This window comes from Monodelphis domestica, chromosome 6, assembly GCF_027887165.1.
Source record: "Monodelphis domestica isolate mMonDom1 chromosome 6, mMonDom1.pri, whole genome shotgun sequence".
Classification (NCBI taxonomy): Eukaryota; Metazoa; Chordata; class Mammalia; order Didelphimorphia; family Didelphidae; genus Monodelphis; species Monodelphis domestica.
The window spans coordinates 297,541,526-297,559,998 of NC_077232.1; the positions used below are offsets into that span (position 1 = coordinate 297,541,526).

Below are 18,473 nucleotides of genomic sequence, written 5' to 3' on the forward strand. Positions count from 1 at the left end.
GGTTAGGGCTTTCTAGGTAGGAGTCCAGGTGATGTGGATGCTTGGGTAATTTAGCAGTTGACACCTCACCATGAGAAAAAAGCCCACTAAGACACCATGTTTCTGAAAAATGGATTTCTTGGTGTGGATAAAATTGTTTAAAACCTCACATCTCTGTAGGCTCTTTTGGACTCCACAGTTTTCTCCCTCTCTTTTTTTTTCTTTCTTTTGGGCATTTTTGATCAAGTTCCCAACAAACTTTTCTGGTCAAGTCTCCCCATTGTTAGTTCCCATACTTCTGCGGTGATGGATGAAAGTTGACTGAACACCACATTTTCCAAACTTTGTGGATGTTTTCTGTGATTGTGAGGTCTTAGACCAGAAGGTAGAGGCTCCTCAAGGGCAACCTGCTCATCTTATGGATTAGGAATCTGAGGTTCAGGAGCTCAATCATTAGACCAAGTCACTGTGGCAATGTTACAGTAGCAGAGTTATAGTTCAGTCCTGGCTTTCCAGATGCAAATGTCTCCTGCTTTATCATCTTGTCCCTTGCTAGAGGAATTTTAGATGCAGAGAGAAGTCTGTCCAGAGGGGTCCACAGTTATGTAGCACTCATGGGGTGATGAGACCTTTTTCTCTTCAGCACATGCAGGAAGCATGGACCACATTATCAGTGGTCCCATTTTATATATGAGGAAAGGGAGGCCACAGGTGGCTTGCCATCTTGCTTCTACTAGGGCCCCTGTTGCCACTTGCCAACTTCTAGGTATTTGATGGTTTTCTGGGTATAAATTCTTTCTTTGATTCAGTAGTTCAAAGCCTCATGAGATATGACCTGGGACTCCATCTTCTGTGTGTCTTTAAGTGACCACTTTATGGATACGTATTGACTAATAAGAAGCATTCTTATTTTTGCATTGATAAAGTTTTAAAGAAGTTTTCACTAACTTTGATATGGAATAACATAATGTCCAATTAAAATAATTTTGAGGGACATATATAGGTAGCACAGTGGCTGTAGAGTTAGGCCTGGAATCAGGAGGTCCTGGGTTCAAAAGTGGCCTCAGACACTTCCTAGCTGTGTGTCCCTGGGGCAGTCACTTAACTCCAATTACCTCACTCTTGTCCCTTTCCTGTCTTAGAATTGATACTAAGACAGAAAGGGTTTCTCTTAGGAAAAAAAATGTATATATATATATATATGTATATATATATATTTTTTTCCAAGCTATAAAATGAATGCATTCCAAATATTCCATGTGTACTGCCCAAATATTTCATTAATTTATCATTTCAACGATATGCAAAATTATTTAAGTTCTCCAAGTGTTTGTAGTAGAAGTAACCCAAAAAACCCAGATAGAAATTTGTCAGAACTGAGCCTCCTGAAAATTTTATTTAGAATTTGAGTGGTTGAACATTTGTGAATATTAAAGATTAGGTGAAGCATTTTAGTGCTTCCTCAGTGCTACTTCTGTGCTGGGGACACTGATATAAGCAGCATCGAAGGCAGATGTGCCTTTGAGGAGTTTCTGTTCCAGTGGGGGAGGCAGCATGGGAAAGTGGTTGGGAAGCAGGGACTGGAGAGGTCTGGAGCAAGTTCCCCATCCTCCTCTATCAGTGGCTGGGGGGCTACCTGATGAGAGGATACTTGTCTGGGTCCTTGTAGCCTTTGAGGGCTCACCTGGAGGTCCCATGGAGGTTAGACCATTGTTGACCAAGAATAGTGAATGTCATCAGTAAATATTGGTTAAATTCTGACTGTGTGCCAGGCACTGGTCTCAGTGCTGGGATACAGAAAGAGGCCAAAGACAGGCCCTGCCCTTAGGGAGTTTGCAGTCTGCCAGGGGAGATGACATGCAAACAAATACATACAAACAAACTATAGTCAAGATAATTAGGAGAGGACCCAAACTTGATTGGATTTTCAGGTCCTTCCCCTGCCTCTCTGCTCCTCTGCCCTGTGTATTAGGAAAACTCATTCCTAGGCCTGGGGCTCCTTTCCTGCCTCTCAACCCAGCAGTCTCTCTGGATGTTTGGTTGTTACAAATGTAATGTTTGGAGGAAGGAGCTTCCATGTTAGGCCATAGGCCTCCTTTGCTACTCATTTATATGTAAATGTAAACTAATAAGGATTTCCACTTGTAATAAGAAAATTATTTTCTGGATCTCAGATCAAGAGCAGGAAAAGACCATTTATTCCAGCACCCTCAATTAATAGGAAACCGAGGTAGAGATTCCAATGGAGTTGGGATTTGAACCTAGGTCCTCAAATTCCAGATCCATTGTTCTTGTTGCCAGTAGTTTGTTATTACCCTGGCCCTCACTCTGACTGTCGAAGTAGGTGGTGTGGAGGAAGAGTGATCAGCTCCTGCTTTGATAGGTATAGTTTTACCCCCTTATAGTGTGGAAATGCCTCCAAACTTCCTACCTTCAAGGCTGTGCCCCATGGCAGAGTCTCTTTACTTGTCTGATTTTGATTTTTATCCTTTTGAGATACTTTATATTGGTCAATTATGAGGAGAGTATGCCCCTTCCTTCTACTCTGATGCCATCTTAGCCCAGAAGCATTACCAGTAGTTTGAGAATTTAATGTACAAGCTCATGGGGCCTCTGTTCTGAATTATCCAGTTTGCATTGGGTGGCTGCAGCCTGTCTGGTGGGTGCCCTCCTATCACCCCACTGCCCTGGCTGGCTTTGTGTTGGTCTCTCAGACCCACCTAGTGTCCCTAGAGGTGAATCCCATTGGGCTGTGTGGTGCTGTATGGAAGAGGCATCCCAGAGGCTGTCTAAATGCCAGGACCATGTTACCAAGCTGGGATCTAACAGCCTGATGGTGTGTGCAGAGGGTGAAGCTGGAAGAGTCCAAGAGTATAGGATAAAAGCTCCATTGGGGAAGGTTGGTGACTGTCCAGGCCAGCTCACCTTGCTGCCCTACTTCTTTCCCTCTTCTAGATCTGGGATCATGATTCTGTTTTGTCTGAAACTCCTTAGGCTTGAACTGTCTCCTTCTTCTTCCTGTCATGTTGATAGCCAAGACCCTGATTTTGGTTTTCATTTAATAGCTAAATGGCTGGCCCATTCTGTGTGGGGGTTCACTTATCGGAGGATTTCTCCCTTTCCCTAGGGATCACCTTGGTTGCTGTGGATGAGGCCCACTGTGTGTCAGAGTGGGGGCATGATTTCAGAAATGCATTCCGAAATTTGGGCTTACTGAAGACCACCCTGCCATCGGTAAGCTCCCCTCAGCCTTGTGACTGAGAAAGGGCCCTTCTGCCAGAGAGCATGTCTGAGGGAGACTCAGCCTATGGTGGGCTGGCTTCGATTTGAACACCTTCTCTGTCGCCCTTAATGGTTTTCTCAGGAATTGTTTTCTTTGGTCGTAGAGCCTGCAGTTTGGCTGCCTGGTGAGGTGCTGGTTTGCCAGTTTTGATGTTGGGCATGTAGGATGCTGTGGATTTTAACTCAATCACAAGGGTACAAGCCTGAGTGGTTGGAAGACTCACTGTCATTGCCACTCCTAAGGGGAGCAAATGAGTGGTGAAAACTGAACTTGACTCTCTCTAAAGGCAAATAGGAAATGGGTTTTGAATTTCAACCTAGGAAAAATGTTACTAATGATCTTTCTCTTTCTTTAAAAAAAAAAATCTCTTACCTTCCATCTTAGAATCAGTACTGGGTATTGGTTCCAAGGCAGAAGAGCAGTAAGGGTCAGGCAGTGGGGGTGAAGTGGCTTGCCCAGGGTCACACAGCTAGGAAGTATATGAGGCCAGATTTGGACGCAGGACTTTCTGTCTCGGCTCTCTATCCACTGAGCTGCTTAGTGTCAGGTAATTTTAGGGTTGTGACTTTAAATCTAGATTTAAATGGTTGCCAAATAAAATTCCCAAGTCAGTCTGGAAATTTATGGTAATTTAGTTAATATAGAGGGAAGGAATTTAAGGAGAAAGAAGATATAGGATTTCTCCTACTTGACCTATGCCTCTAGGTCACTGAAGAAGATTAGAGGCTTCTGAGAGGAAAAAGTTGGAAAGTAAAGGAGGAAAATTCAGCCAGAAACTCACCACCGAACTGGACAATAGCTTGTAGCCACGCTAAGATGCCGAAAGACTCAGCACACACCTCTCAGCTAACTCTCTGCCACCAATCAGGAAAAGAGAGAGAGAGTGTGTCCTTGAGGGACACAAAATCTCAAATATATAGACCTTTCATCCTTGTGTCTTGTCCTCTAAATTTTCACATCTACCAATCACATTAAAGGCTTTTTCTCCAGGACTGCCCATACTTTTGTTCTCACCTTCTTTAATTTGATTATATCTTTAGAGTTACTTAACACTTCTTTGTTAAGTTCACCTTTTGTGAGTTACTTGACCTTTTTGTGATTAATTTAACCTTTGTAGTTCCTTAACACCTTTTTGTATTAGATCTAAAAATAGACAGCTTAAAGTTCTAGCTTCACTATAAGGTGAGAACTAAGTACCTTCATTGTTCAATCAGCTTTATCTTCCCCTAAAGTACGGTCTAAGTAGGGTGGAGTAGTTTTTAAAGTTCACATTAGCTTCCCCCTAATGATCTCATATGTGTCAAATCTAATGGCCTTAAAAACATTCTCATCCTCCTTCTACCTCTCTGACCCATGATCTCTACCCTCTCCTCTTGGACGCTCTCCTCTGGGTTATCATGACGTGGCTCTCTTGTTTTTCCTCCTGACTTTCCTATTGTTCCTTTTCAGTCTTCATCAATCAGAGCACTCCATAAGACTCTGTCCTGGCTCCTCTCCTCCCATTTCATTATACGTTCAGCCTGTCTATCAGAATTTGCTCTTTTTGCCCTACCCTCTTCCCTACTTCCTCTTTCTGTCAAAGGTCCCACTATCCTTCTAGTCACTGATATCCTCAGTTGGTATGTGAACTGATTCTTACTCTCACTTGTAAGGAATTTTAGCTCCTGCTAAAATCTCTTAAAACACACTCACCCCCTATATGAATCTTGTTATTTCTGCTTCCACAGCTTCTCTCCCATCTGTCTCCTCATCACTGGTCCCACAGCTCCCTGCTGGGACAGGCTTCCCCCTCCCCCCCCCCCCCCCATTTCTCACTCCTCGCTGGATCACCTTGGACAAGTAGGTTCAGCTCCCTGAGACTGATTAGTCAGGCAAGGTGACAGCAGGCCTTGGTAGAGAGGCTTTCTTATCTGAGGGGGCTTTCTCTATTGGAGAAAGCCCAGACTTAACTTCTGTCTTAATGTTACATTGGACAGATGTGATATCTCCTCTGGCTAGTCTGGAAACTCCTTGAGGGAATGCCTGAGAGCACACTTGTCTTTTTTTGCCTAGGACTTGGCCCAGTGCCTGGTACTTGATGGGTGTTTAATCAGAGCTTGTGAACTAATGAAGTGTTAGGACTTGGCCTTCCCCTGGAAAGAAGGGTTGAATTTAGATAGACCAATTCAAGGAGAAGAGAGAGGGCACTGCAGGCCATCGGCAGGATAGCTGGAGCTGGGCAAAAGCAGTCTGGGACACTTAGGTGGGCTGGTTTCACATAAATTGGGGAGGATAATAGAAGGTGGTTGAAAACTGAACTTGGTGTAGACTGAGGCGCTGTTGGGGAGTATCTTCAGTGTTCAGTTCAGAAAGACCCAGGTGTCTTCTAAGTTAATTTTTAGTAATAATACCATATCTGTTGTTGTCTGATTGACTCTTGAACCCATACCACCTCCTTGGACCTACTCAAGTATCAAGTGCATTACTTCCCTTCCAAGTCATGGTTTCACCAGCACATGGGGCCTCCCTCCCCTGCTGGACACTGACTTAGGTGACTTGTGACTGCTAAAAGGTACTAACAGCCCACGTTGGGATGGTGAGCCTCAGGTCTGAATGCACTGGCTGGTTGTGGGACTGAAGAGTGCAGCCATGCCTCTTTCCTCATTTCTTCCCTCCTAGCCCCAGCCTCCCTGCCTCCAAAGAACCAGTGAAATCTTCATGGCTACATGTGATGCCCCTTCCTCACTCTTCATCCTTCTTGATGTCTTTGCAAACTTTGACAATGCTTCTTTCAATTAGCAAAGATTTATTATACACAGGCATAGAGAAAGAGGCAAAAGAGAGCCCCTCACAGAGCTAACGGGGAGAGAGCTCTCAGGCAGACACAGACATACACCTCTAGATGGGAATTAAACATAGAAGACAGAATATAGGCAGCTCTGTAGTAGGAAATAATGAAAGAGGGAAAGTGCTGGAATGGAGAGGACTGGGGAAGGCTGCCTGTTGAGGATGGGCTTAAAGGAAGCCAGAGAAGGGCAGGAGTATGAGTGAAGGAGAGAGAGGATTCCAGGCCTGGGGCACAGCTAGAAAACCCAGAGCTGTTCATGGAAAAGCCAGGAAATCACTTTCACTGAACAGAAAAGTATGTGTCAGGAGTAGTATATAAGAAGACTGAGGAGGTGGGAGGGGGAAGGTGGTGACGGAACATTTCGTATTTGATCCTAGAAGCACCAGGGAGCCACTGGAGGTTGTTGAGTGTAGGGATCATAGGATCAGACCTGTGCTTTAGGGAAATCTCTTTGTTGGCTGATTGGAGGACAGAGTAGAATGGAGGAAGACTACCCTATTCATCTCCCTGCTCCCACAGCTACCTAAAGTGCAGATCTGACCATGTTACCCTCCCCACATTAACCTCTAGAGGTTCCCAGGACCCTGTGGTATCAGGAATGGTCTGCTCCCAACAACCTGACCACTTCCTGCCTCCCCATCTCTCACACTTTCCTCCCCTTCCCATGCTTGGCAGCTTGACCACAGGGGCTTTCTTCGTCCTCTTGGACACTTCATCTCGTGACTCTGCCTTTGTCCCCTGACATGCCACCTCTTATCTCTCTGTGCCTTTGTTCTTGCCATCCTTCCTGCTGAGAATACCCTCTCTCTTCTCGTTCTGATCTCCTCACAGGCTTTGCGAAGCCCCTCCTTTCCCCGTGCCTGTGTCCTTCAGGGTCTTCTCTGTGAAAGTCAACCCTGGAGGGCCAGGTACATCTTAGGAATTGGTGATGCCATCTGCGTTTCTATCCAGGTGCCTATGCTGGCGCTGACAGCAACAGCGAGCTCCTCCATCCGAGCTGACATTGCACACTGTCTCTATCTGCGGGACCCTCAGGTCACCTGCACCAGCTTCGACCGGCCAAACCTCTACCTGGATGTTGGACCAAAGACGGGGAGTATCCTTCGGGATTTGGACAAGTTTCTTGTGAAAAAACCAGGGTGAGCAGCTGTCCTACTGAGTGTATGCATGTGGCTTGTGGGATGATCCATAGAGAAGCCGAATGACTTGCCCAGATTTGATCAGATTTTCAGCACAGGCTTGCTTGTGCATGTCCATCAATTCAGCATTCTGCCCCATAGCCACAGGAGAAAATGGCTGTCTGAGGCAAGGAGATAAGGATTCAGGGATCTCAGCAGTGGCCAGTGCCTCTTTGCTTGACCCAATCCTGATTTTGTGCTCAGCTGGACATATAGTATAGGTATCCTAATTCCTGAGAGACACTCAGCATGTTTGGCCGATTTGATGCTCACCCCAGTCCTGTGAGGCTCATGGTACAGATTGCATTCCATTTTACAGATAAGGATAATGAGACCCGAGGTGAGATTACTTAGCCAGAGTCTCAGTGTTAGATAGAGGCTGAGGTACAGTCTGAGCCCAGTCCTCTGACTGGGATGATACACAGCCTCTTTTGGCCAGTAGATATCTAGTCTGGATGAATTGAGAGGAACCTGGGAAACTTCCCCTGGGTCCCCCTCTAAACACCAGCTCACAAAGTGTGTGCCTTGCTCACTTGTTAGAAGAATAAAAAAGACCATTAGGTACCAGGGGCCATTTTTCTTGCCATATTCCCTGGTTTCTTGGCATGCCAAAGGCTCTAGAATTTTGAATGACTCAATCCTTACAAACTTTGAGAGATGTTACAATTCAGGGTCAGAGTGATTGTAATTTGCTTTCTCAAGTCATGTCTGTAATTTAGCTTTTACTTTGAAATGAACAGTCTGTCCCTAAGCAAGGAGGCAACAAAGTTCCTTGTACTGCAGCCCCCCCCAGTGCACTGCCCAGAGGAACTGGTTCCCTGCTTCCTTCTCATGCTTCTTAGATAGTGGTGGTGACCTGAAGGCTCTAACTGTCCTTTCAGGGAAGCTTTTCAGGTCTGTACTCTTCCATGTGAAGGCACAGCATGGCATGGGAGAATCCTACCAACAGGTGTGGGAACTGAGGAAAATACCGACTTTTTTGAGCCTCAAGGTCCTTCCAGTAAAATGAGGAAATTTGACGAGATGATGTCTGAGACCCTGTCTCAGGGATCTAAAGGGTTGTCTGCCCTTTAGACCTTCTCTGCTCATTGGCTTTTGTATTAGTGAAGGGGTCATGAGTATAGTAAGAAAATCAGAGCAGGTGTTTCTGTGACTTGTTAGTTTGAGGCTGAGCAGAAATGGAGGCTGACATTTCATTTCCTTTGCTAGAGTGAAATTTATTTTTGGTGCAAATGGAAGTTCTTTGGCTTTTTCAGCCATACTTCAGTCAAGGAGTTATATTTCAGAGCTTCTTTTTCAATGTTAGTTCAGATGTTTTATGGGATATGTGTGTGTCTGTTCCCTATTCATATATTTTTTCTTCCTTTATTTTAGATCGTGTTGGGAATTTGAAGGCCCCACTATCATCTATTGCCCTTCTAGGAAGATCTCTGAACAAGTGACTGTAGAACTCCGGAAACTGGACTTAGCATGTGGGACATACCATGCGGGCATGGGGATTAAGTCGAGGAGAGAGATCCATCATAAATTCATGCGAGATGAAATCCAGGTATGTGGATTGGATCCTTTTCCTCTGAGTAGGTTGGGGAATGTGGAACGTGAAATTCTTGGGGGTGCCTGAGGTTACCTTGGCCTTTCCTGACATCTCCAGTTAAAATTGAATGAGGCTTTAGACTGATGCCAGTGCTTTTTGGATAGGGAATCCAAATCCAGTGAGAAGTGTGGGGATTGGTTTTGTGGCCTTCTTGGACTGGCCTGTGGTCTTTGGTGAGTCTGCTCATTGCTGATGTCTTCCTGTCTGGAGTGTTTAGAAGAAGGAGCAAGAGGCAAGGGTCTCTGAGTAGGAATGGCCACTGTGGCCAGTCCCTCTATCCATTTCAAGTTTAGCCCACCCCACTGGCTCCTTATCTTACATGCCTCTCTGTCCCAGACCTGACCTGGAACCATTTTGAGAAAGGTGTTTTGGGCCAAGGATTCAGGTGAGGTCCTGGGGACAGGATAGAAGAGGTCTGGGTTAGGGAGAAGGCCTATACCTTTGGATAGCAGGACCCTTTATTCTTGTTGACCACATCAGATAGAGTCTGGCTTTTCCTCTGTCTTTATGGAGGGCTCATTTTAAAAGTGTTTTGGGGACAGCAGTAGTCTCCCAAAGGGCAGCTTTGTCCCAGGAGCTCTCAGCTGGAGCATACATAGCCTGAGACATGTGACAGAGCATTTGTGAGGTGAGGAATTGGGGGCCTTATGATTATGTTAGCTTCTCCCAGATAAAATAGTACTCAGCACCCTGGTAAGACATGGCAGGACCATGGACTTTGAGATTGGCTGCTAGTTTGCATAATTCTTGCTGGTGTTGGCCTCCCCCTTTTCATCTTTCTCCTCCTCTCCTGTTCATTTACATAGCATTGGGCTGGGTGTCCTTTCCCTTGGTTCCCTGCTCTTCTTTCACTAAAGGTCACTTAGGTTTGGAGTTTGTACCTCTTTTCCATCTGTCCCTGGTGGGCTCCAGCGTAGGGGGGCTGTCACAGATTAGCTGCTGAATGACCTGGGGTAGAGGATTCAGGGTCTCTGGCTGTCAGTCTTCCTTAGTAAAGTGAAAAGCTTTGGGGTATTTGGTCTCTCAAGTACCTTTTGGGTCTTGGCATGCCAAGGTGTCTTGGGATGGGTTTGAATCTGTCACCGAGGTCCTGGTATTTGGGTCCAACACCCCAGTTCATTTCTTCCTTAGACTTCTCTATAGATAATTTCTGCCTCTCTGATGGCTTCCCTTTGTGTTGGAATTGGGGGTTCTATCATTTTCCTCCAGGAGTTTGGGTTGGGCTTTTTGGGAGGTGCTAGACTTCCTGAGGGTGTCTTTCTTCAAAGCTTTGTCACCCCAATAGGAGAGTTACTTTTCCTCCTCCATTATTGAGCACAACCCCTCTGAAACAAGAATTTTGAGGAGGGAGCTCCTGTGGGGGAAGAATTCCTCAAGGGTAGCCCCCCTGGAGAGGAAGCCCTCTGGGCTGGGTCCTTGGACAGTAGATATCTAGCCTTCCCTGCATCTCTGGGTGAAGCCCTTCCAAGTCTTAGAAACAAATAAAAGTGGATTGGGGTATTGTGGGCAGGATAGCCTGTTGAGTCCTGTAGGTTCATCTTGGTGTTCTTTTCCCCTGTGCATGGACTTGGGTGGACTACCTATTCCTCCTGGGTTTGGCAGACAAGATCCACTGTTGGCCTGCAGAGAGCTCTGAGTGAAGAACATCTGGGTGGTAATTAAGGACTGGTTCTTTGTCTAGGGATATTTATGCTGCTGCTGCTGCTGCTGCAGACTCTAGAGGTCTGCCCCTGAGCTTTTGACATTTTCTTTGTCATTCAGGCTCTATTTCTCTAACAAAGCCAGAGAAGAGACTGGATGCTCAATGTCTTGTTTTAAATAGATGATGTGGACTCATCTTTTAATCATTAGCCATTAATGGCCAACCTGGCCAGTAATAACTTTTTCTCAAATAATTTCTTGTTCTGGCAGCTATTTAGCACCTCCATATTTTGTGTGTTACCTGGACCTGAAATCTGATGGTGATCAGGGTCCCCCAGTTTGCTTATGGCTATCCTTAATTGAAATGAAAGCTATAACAATGTTTCAGGGATGAACAAAAAAAAGCCTTTATTGAACTTTAGAGGCTAAGTGCTGTGCCAAGGGCCTGGGGATTCAAGGAGAAAAGCTAAATACCCTCTGTTCTCAGGGAGACTACATTCTGGTGCAGGGACACAAGCCATACAGTAGAGTTAGATGGGAAGGTCCTATGGTCCTGTGGTATGTGGTACCAGGGCTGGATGGTGGAAGGTGAATTTGCTGAAGAGAATGTCCTGAGGACTCAGCACTTAGCTGTTAACATAGAATGTATTTGGTTTAAGAAAGAAAGAGAGAGGAATTGGCCAAAAGTCATTTGTTCAATTCTCTTTGGCTTTCTCTAACCACATATGACTGTCTCTGTCTGAGGTACCCTGTGAGAATTATAGGTGAGACCACACATCCCTTTGTCCGTATAAGTCACTCCTGGTTCTTGGAACCTTTTCCAAAGCCTTTTCCCATCTTAATATGCCTTTTTTGGATCCATCTTTTCCCTTAGACAGTTTTTCCCCTTCCTACTAGATCTCATTTCCTGGTAGGTCTCTTGTAGGAACAACTTGTGTCATATTGCCTCATTATACATTTAATTTCAATTCCTGAAGGTCACAACTCCATCCCCAGAATCATGTGTGATTCAAGTCAATGAATAGGTAGCGTCCCCAGGGCTGTCCTAATCTAGACACAGTATCTGCATTCAAAGGAAGCAATCCACTTGCTATTCCTACATGGGGTGAGGGGCAGGGAGAGTGGAATCTCCTGTTGGCCTTTGATCTATCAGTTGGACAGAAACCTGTTTGGACACCTAGATACTTGGTTTAAATGAGTGATTTTAAGTTTACTTTGAACTCTTCCAACTCTACTCATGAACATGTTAACCAAGAAGCCTAGCTATATGATTTTAGAAAAATTCATCTCATTGCAACATTACTCTTACTCTCAGTGTGTCATAGCCACAGTCGCCTTTGGCATGGGGATTAACAAAGCAGATATCCGCAAAGTCATCCACTATGGTGCTCCTAAGGAGATGGAGTCTTACTACCAGGAGATTGGCAGGGCCGGTCGTGATGGCCTGCCCAGTGCTTGCCACGTGCTCTGGACCCCTGCGGACATTAACTTCAACAGGTAAAAGGGCAAGGTGGGAAGAGGTCTCTGTGAAAGCAATGTTTGTGTTTTTTTTCTTTTAAAAAAATTAATTAATTAATTTACAATATTTTTCTGTGGCTACATGATTCATGTTCTTTTCCTCCCCCCTCCCAGAGCTGACAAGCAATTCCGCTGGGTTATACATTGTATGATTGTTCAAAACCTATTTCCATATTATTAATATTTGCAATAGAGTGATCAGTTAAAGTCCAAATCCTTAATCATATACCCATTGAACCATGTGATTGATCATATATATTTTTATTCTTCGTTTCTGCTCCCACAGTTCTTTCTCTGGATGTGGGTAGTGTTCTTTCTCTTAAGTTCCTCTGGATTGTCCTGGATCATTGTATTGCTGCTAGTAGAGAAGTCCATTATATTCAATTGTGCCACAGAATATCAGTCTCTGTGTACAATGTTCTCCGCGTTCTGCTCCTTTTGCTCTGCATCAATTCCTGGAGGTCTTTCCAGTTCACATGGAATTCCTCCAGTTCATTATTCCTTTCAGCACAATAGTATTCCATCACCAACATATACTACATTTTACTCATTCATTCCCCAGTTGATGGATACCCCCTCGTTTTTTAATTTTTTGCCACTACAAAGAGCTCGGCTTTAAATATTTTTGTACACGTATTTTTCCTTATTATCTCTTTGTGGTACACCAGTGGTATTGCTGGATCAGAGGGTAGGCAATCTTTTAAAGTTCTTTGGGCATGGTTCCAAATTTCCCTCCAGAATGGTTTCAATTCGCAACTCCACTAGCAATGCATTAGTGTTCCAATTTTGCCCCATCCTCTCCAACATTTATTATTTTCCTTTACTGTCATATTGGCCAATCTCTTAGGTGAGAGGTGGTCCCTTAGAGTTGTTTTGATTTGCATTTCTCCAGTTGTGAGAGATTTAGAACACTTTTTTCATGTGTTTATTGATGGTTTTGATTTCTTTATTTGAGAACTGCCTATTCATATCCCTTGCACATTTGGGGAATGGCTTGATTTTTTGTAGAATTGACTTATTAGCTCCTTATAAATTTGAGAAATTAGACCTTTGTCAGAGGATTTTGTTATAAAGATTTCTTTTCTCAATTTGTTGCTTTCCTTCTAATTTTTTTTGTGTTGGTTTTGTTTGTGCAAATTCTTTTTAATTTAATGTAATCAAAATTATTCATTTTTTACATTTTGTGATATTCTCTATTTCTAGCTTAAATTCTTTTCTTTCCAGTAGATCTGACAGGTATACTATTCTATGTTCACCTAATTTACTTATAATTTCCTTCTTTATATTTAAGTCATTTACACATTCTGAATTTATCTTGGTATAGGATGTGAGATGTTGATCTAAAACTAATCTCTCCCATTCTATTTTCCAATTTTCCCAGCAGTTTTTGTCAAATAGTGGGTTCTTGTCCCAAACTCTGGGATCTGTGGGTTTATCATACACTATCTTGTTGAGGTCATATTCCCCAAGTCTATTTCATTGATCCACCCTTCTGTCTCTTAGCCAGTACCATATTGTTTTGATGATCACTGCTTTATAGTACAATTTAAGATATGGCAACTGCTAGGCCCCCATCCTTCACATTTTTTTCCCAATATTTCCCTTGATATTCTTGATCTTTTGTTCTTCCAAATGAAACTTGTTATAATTTTTTTTCTAATTCTATAAAAAGTTTTCTTGGTAGTTTGATAGGTATGACACTAAATAAATAAATTGATTTGGGTAGGATTGTAATTTTTATTGTTAGCTCATCCTACCCATGAGCAATTAATATTTTTCCAATTATTTAGATCTAGTTTTAATTGGGTGGAAAGTGTTTTGTAGTTGTGTGTTTGTCTTGGCAAATAGATTCCTAAATATTTTACATTGTGGAGGGTGATTTTAAATGGAGTTTCTCTTCTTAACTCTTGCTGCTGAGTTGTGTTGAAAATATATAGACATGCTGATAATTTATGTGGGTTTGTTTTGTATCATTTCCACTAGCTTTTTATTTGACTTCCTATTTCTCTCTCTCTCTCTCTCTCTCTCTCTCTCTCTCTCTCTCTCTCTCTCTCTCTCTCTCTCTCTCTCTCTCTCTCTCTCTCTCTCCCTCTCCCTCTCTCCCTCTCTCTCTCTCTCTCCCTCTCTCTCTTTCCCTCTCTCCCTCTCCCTCTCTTCCCCTCTTCCTCCATCCCTCCCTCCCTTACCTTCTGTCTTAGATTCAATACTATGCATTTAATTGGTTCCAACACAGAAGCATGGTAAGGGCTACACAATGAGGGTAAAGTGACTTGCCCAGGGTTACACAGCTGGGAAATCTCTGAGGTCAGATTGAATCCAGGTTCTCCTATTTCTAAGCCTGTCTCTCAATCCACTGAGCCACCTAGATGCCCCTTAAGTTGATTTTTTAGGATTCTTTAAGTAGACCATCATATCATCTACAAAGAGTGATAGTTTAGTCTCTTCATTGCCTACATTAATCCCTTAAGTTTCTTTTTCTCCTCTAACTGCTATCCCTATCATTTCTAGTACAATGTTAAATAATAGAGGTAATAATGGGCATCTTTGCTTCACTCCTGATCTTATTGGGAAGTCTTCTAACTTACCCCATTGTAAATGATGTTTGCTCATGGTTTTAAATATATATTATTTATTATTTTTAGGAAAGGCCCATCTATTCCTATACTTTGTAGTGTTTTCAATAGAAATGGGTGTTGTATTTTGTCAAAGACTTTTCTACATTTATTGAGATAATAATGTAATTTCTGTTGGTTGCTTATTGATATGACAAATTGTGGATGATTTTCCTAATATTAAACCATCCTTGCATTCCTGTTATAAATCCCACCTGGTCATAGAGGATTATAATCCTCATGATAACTTGTGTAGTCTTTTTGTTAGAATTTTACTTAAGATTTTTGCATATATATTCATTAAGGAGATTGGTATGTATTTTTCTTTCTCTGCTTTTGGTCTGCCTGGCTTTGGAATCAGTTGTGACATAAAAGGAATTTGTCAAAACTCCTTCTTTGCTCCTTTTGTCAAATATTTTATATAGTATTGGCATTAGTTGTTTAAATATTTGATAGAATTCACTTGTGAATCTATCTGGTCCTGAGGATTTTTTCTTAGGGAGTTCCTCTATGTCTTGTTCAATTTCTTTTTCTGAAATGGAATTGTTTAAGTATTTTATTTCCTTGTTTATTAATCTAGGCAGTTTATATTTTTTTAAGTATTCACCCATTTCACCTAGAATGTCATTTATTGCCATATAATTGGGCAAAATAGTTCTTAATAATTATTTTAATTTCCTCTTCATTAGAGATGAGGTCACCCTTTTGATTTTTGATACTATTAATTTGATTTTCTTCTTTCTTTTTTTCATTAGATTAACCACTACTTTATCTGTTATTTTTGTTTTTGTGAAATCAGTAATTGTTTCTTTGATTTGTTCTTTGACCCACCAGTTTTCAAGAATTAGATTATTTAGTTTCCAATTAATTTTAAATTTGCCTTTCCACAAGCCCTGATTGAGTATGATTTTTATTGCATTATGATCTGAAAAATTGCATTTATTATTTCTGCTTTCCTACATTTGTTTAGTGTTTTTATGCCCAAGTACATGGTCAATCTTTGTGTATATGCCATGTGCTACTGAAAATAAGGTATATTCCTTTTTATCACTATTTATTTTTCTCCAGATATCTATTAGCTCTAATTTTTCTAACATTTCATTTACTTCCCATGCTTCTTTCTGATTTATCTTTTGGTTTGATTATCTAGTTCTGATAGGGGAATGTTGAGGTCCCCCACTAGTATAGTTTTTCTATCTATTTCCTCCGTAAGCTCCTTTAGTTTCTCATTTAGAAATCTGAATACTAAACCATTTGGTGTATATCTGTTGAGTACTGATATTTCTTCATTATTTATACTCCCTTTCTTCAAGATGTAAATACTTTCCTTATCTCTTTTAACCTGATCTATTTTTGCTTTAGCTTTGTTTGAGAGCATAATTGCTACACCTACCTTCTTTGTCTCAGTTGTAGCCCAGTAAATTCTATTCCACCTTCTTTCCTTTACCCTGTGTAAGTGTGTTTTTTATAGATGATATATGGTAGGATTCTGGTTTTTAATCCATTTGTTATCCACTTCCTTTTTATGGGTGAGTTTATCCCATTTACATTCACAGTTATTACTGTCTGTGTATTCCCCTCCATTTTGACTTCCTCCTTTGATTCTACCTTTCCTTTAATCCCTCTTATCCTCCCCTTCAACTTTTCGCTTTAAGTCAGTCTCTCCCCTTTCCTCTCCCAAATGTTACTCCTCAACTCACCTCCTCCCTTTTTATTATTCCCCTCTTACTATGGTGCCTTTCAAAAGACCCCCCAACCTCTCCCTCCCTTGTATTGCTCCCCTTATTACCTGCCCATTTATTATTACCCTTCTACTTCTCTATAAGGCATGATACAATTCTCGGCCCCAATGGATCTGACTGTCCTTCCCTCTCTGAGCCAATTCCAGTGAGTGTATGATTTAAGTATTACCTGTAACTACCCTCTTCCTCCCTTCCATTGTATCGGTCTTCTCTCTGATGGGGTGTTCAGGGAGGGGTAGTATCTCTGGTATGGAGGGCTTGTTGTGCCCTCCTAGAGCAGCTCTCAGCCTCTGACCCCCACCTGACACCCAGCTCTCACTTGTGGCTCCCAGTAGCTGCTAGCATGCGGCAGCGGCCACACCCCGGGCAACGGCTTCGACAGGCCGGCTAAACCTTGTGAGGGTAGCCATCGGGTCGTCGACCCCTGGTGAACCAGGGCTTTGCTCACCCAGCATGTGAAGACTGCTTCGGCTGAATAGACAGAAGAAACCAATAAGAAGGTTCAAAGGCTGAGAGGGCGACGCAGCAAAGCACTGTGGAGTGCTGAGGGTGTATTAGAGCACAAAAGACAACACAGCCATCTAATGCAGCTGAGGAAGTCTCCAGGTGTAATGACTTTTCGTGCCACTGGACCCAGGCTTCCAATGCCGAGAGAGTGGGACTGTCTCTGTGCATCGACTTTTCCACTTAAATCTCTTTCACGCACAAGTATCTTTGTGCACACTCATCTATCCTAACCCCGTCCATCTTCTTCAAGACCTGCGGAGATGGGGGAGTGGCGACGCAACAGGTAGAGGTGACCACTGGCAGTTGTAGTCACGATCCTGCACGTAGGAGGCCCACGGACCAGTGGTCGCTCGGCTCTGTAGGGCAGCAGGGACATTCGGCAGCATCCTGGGCGAATGAGCAGCCCTCTCTAGGACAGCACTGCTCACCCTAATCAAGGACAGGGACTAGAAAAGGTGTCCCAAACATTGCCTGCTCTACAAACACCTGGTCAGCACACCGCAGCTGGCGGGTCATCCCTTTAAGTGGTCGAAATCAAAGAAAAAATACAAAGAAACTCCTACTAGGAGCATGGGACATCAGGACATTACTTGATAGAGAGAATACCCCAAGACTTGAGAGAAGAACCGTTCTAATCGGTAAAGAACTGGCGCGATATAACATCAACATTGCAGCCCTAAGCGAAACACGCTTACCAGAAGAGGGATCGCTCAGTGAACCCACCACTGGATACACCTTCTTCTGGAAAGGTAGAGCCACAAATGAAGACAGAATTCACGGTGTTGGCCTGGCCATCAAGACCAGTTTGCTCAAACAGCTGCCAGTCTTGCCTGTGGGCATCAGTGAGAGGCTCCTGAAGATCCGTTTGTCTCTCAGCAAAGACCGGTATGCCACAATCATCAGCGCATATGCCCCAACACTGACCAGCACAGAAGAGACCATTGAGCAGTTCTACTCTGACCTGAGTGCCATCCTGCACTCAGTGCCCACCAATGACAAGCTGATACTACTGGGAGACTTAAATGCCTGCGTTGGCCAGGACCATGAAAGATGGAAAGGAGTGCTCGGCAAACATGGTGTGGGCAAAATGAACAACAACGGCCTACTGCTACTCAGCAAATGCTCAGAGTTCGAACTCACCATCACCAACACTGTATTCAGAATGGCGAACAAATATAAAACAACATGGATGCACCCACGATCAAAACAGTGGCATCTCATTGACTACATCATTGTACGCCGGCGAGACATCCAGCATGTACAGATCACCAGAGCCATGAGAGGAGCTGAATGCTGGACAGACCACCCATTGGTTAGGGCGACTCTACAAATGCGCATTGCGCCCCGCCATCCAAAAGGCACCCAAACAGTTTGCGCATTTTACAATGTGAGTTGTCTTAGAGATCCATCTTATTTGCAAACATTCCAGTCCTGCCTAGACAACAAGCTGTCTGCCAAGGGACCACTCACTGGAAGCTCAACCAAGAAATTGAACCAGTTCTGAGATGCAGTGAAGGAAACATCAAAGGCAGTCCTAGGCCCCAAACAATGCAACCACCAGGACTGGTTCGATGAGAACAACACTGCTATTG

The 18,473-nt window shown here is 43.3% G+C and overlaps 1 protein-coding gene across 1 annotated transcript in view; it reads left to right on the plus strand.

The window, feature by feature from the left end:
• WRN (WRN RecQ like helicase) overlaps nt 1-18,473 on the plus strand; it is a 136,578-nt gene that overhangs the window by 61,981 nt on the left and 56,124 nt on the right. Inside the window, exons 17-20 of the mRNA XM_007495569.3 lie at nt 3,107-3,213; nt 7,041-7,228; nt 8,642-8,816; nt 11,818-11,999. Coding sequence (XP_007495631.2) covers nt 3,107-3,213; nt 7,041-7,228; nt 8,642-8,816; nt 11,818-11,999 — 652 coding nt within the window. The remainder of the gene's footprint in view (nt 1-3,106; nt 3,214-7,040; nt 7,229-8,641; nt 8,817-11,817; nt 12,000-18,473) is intronic.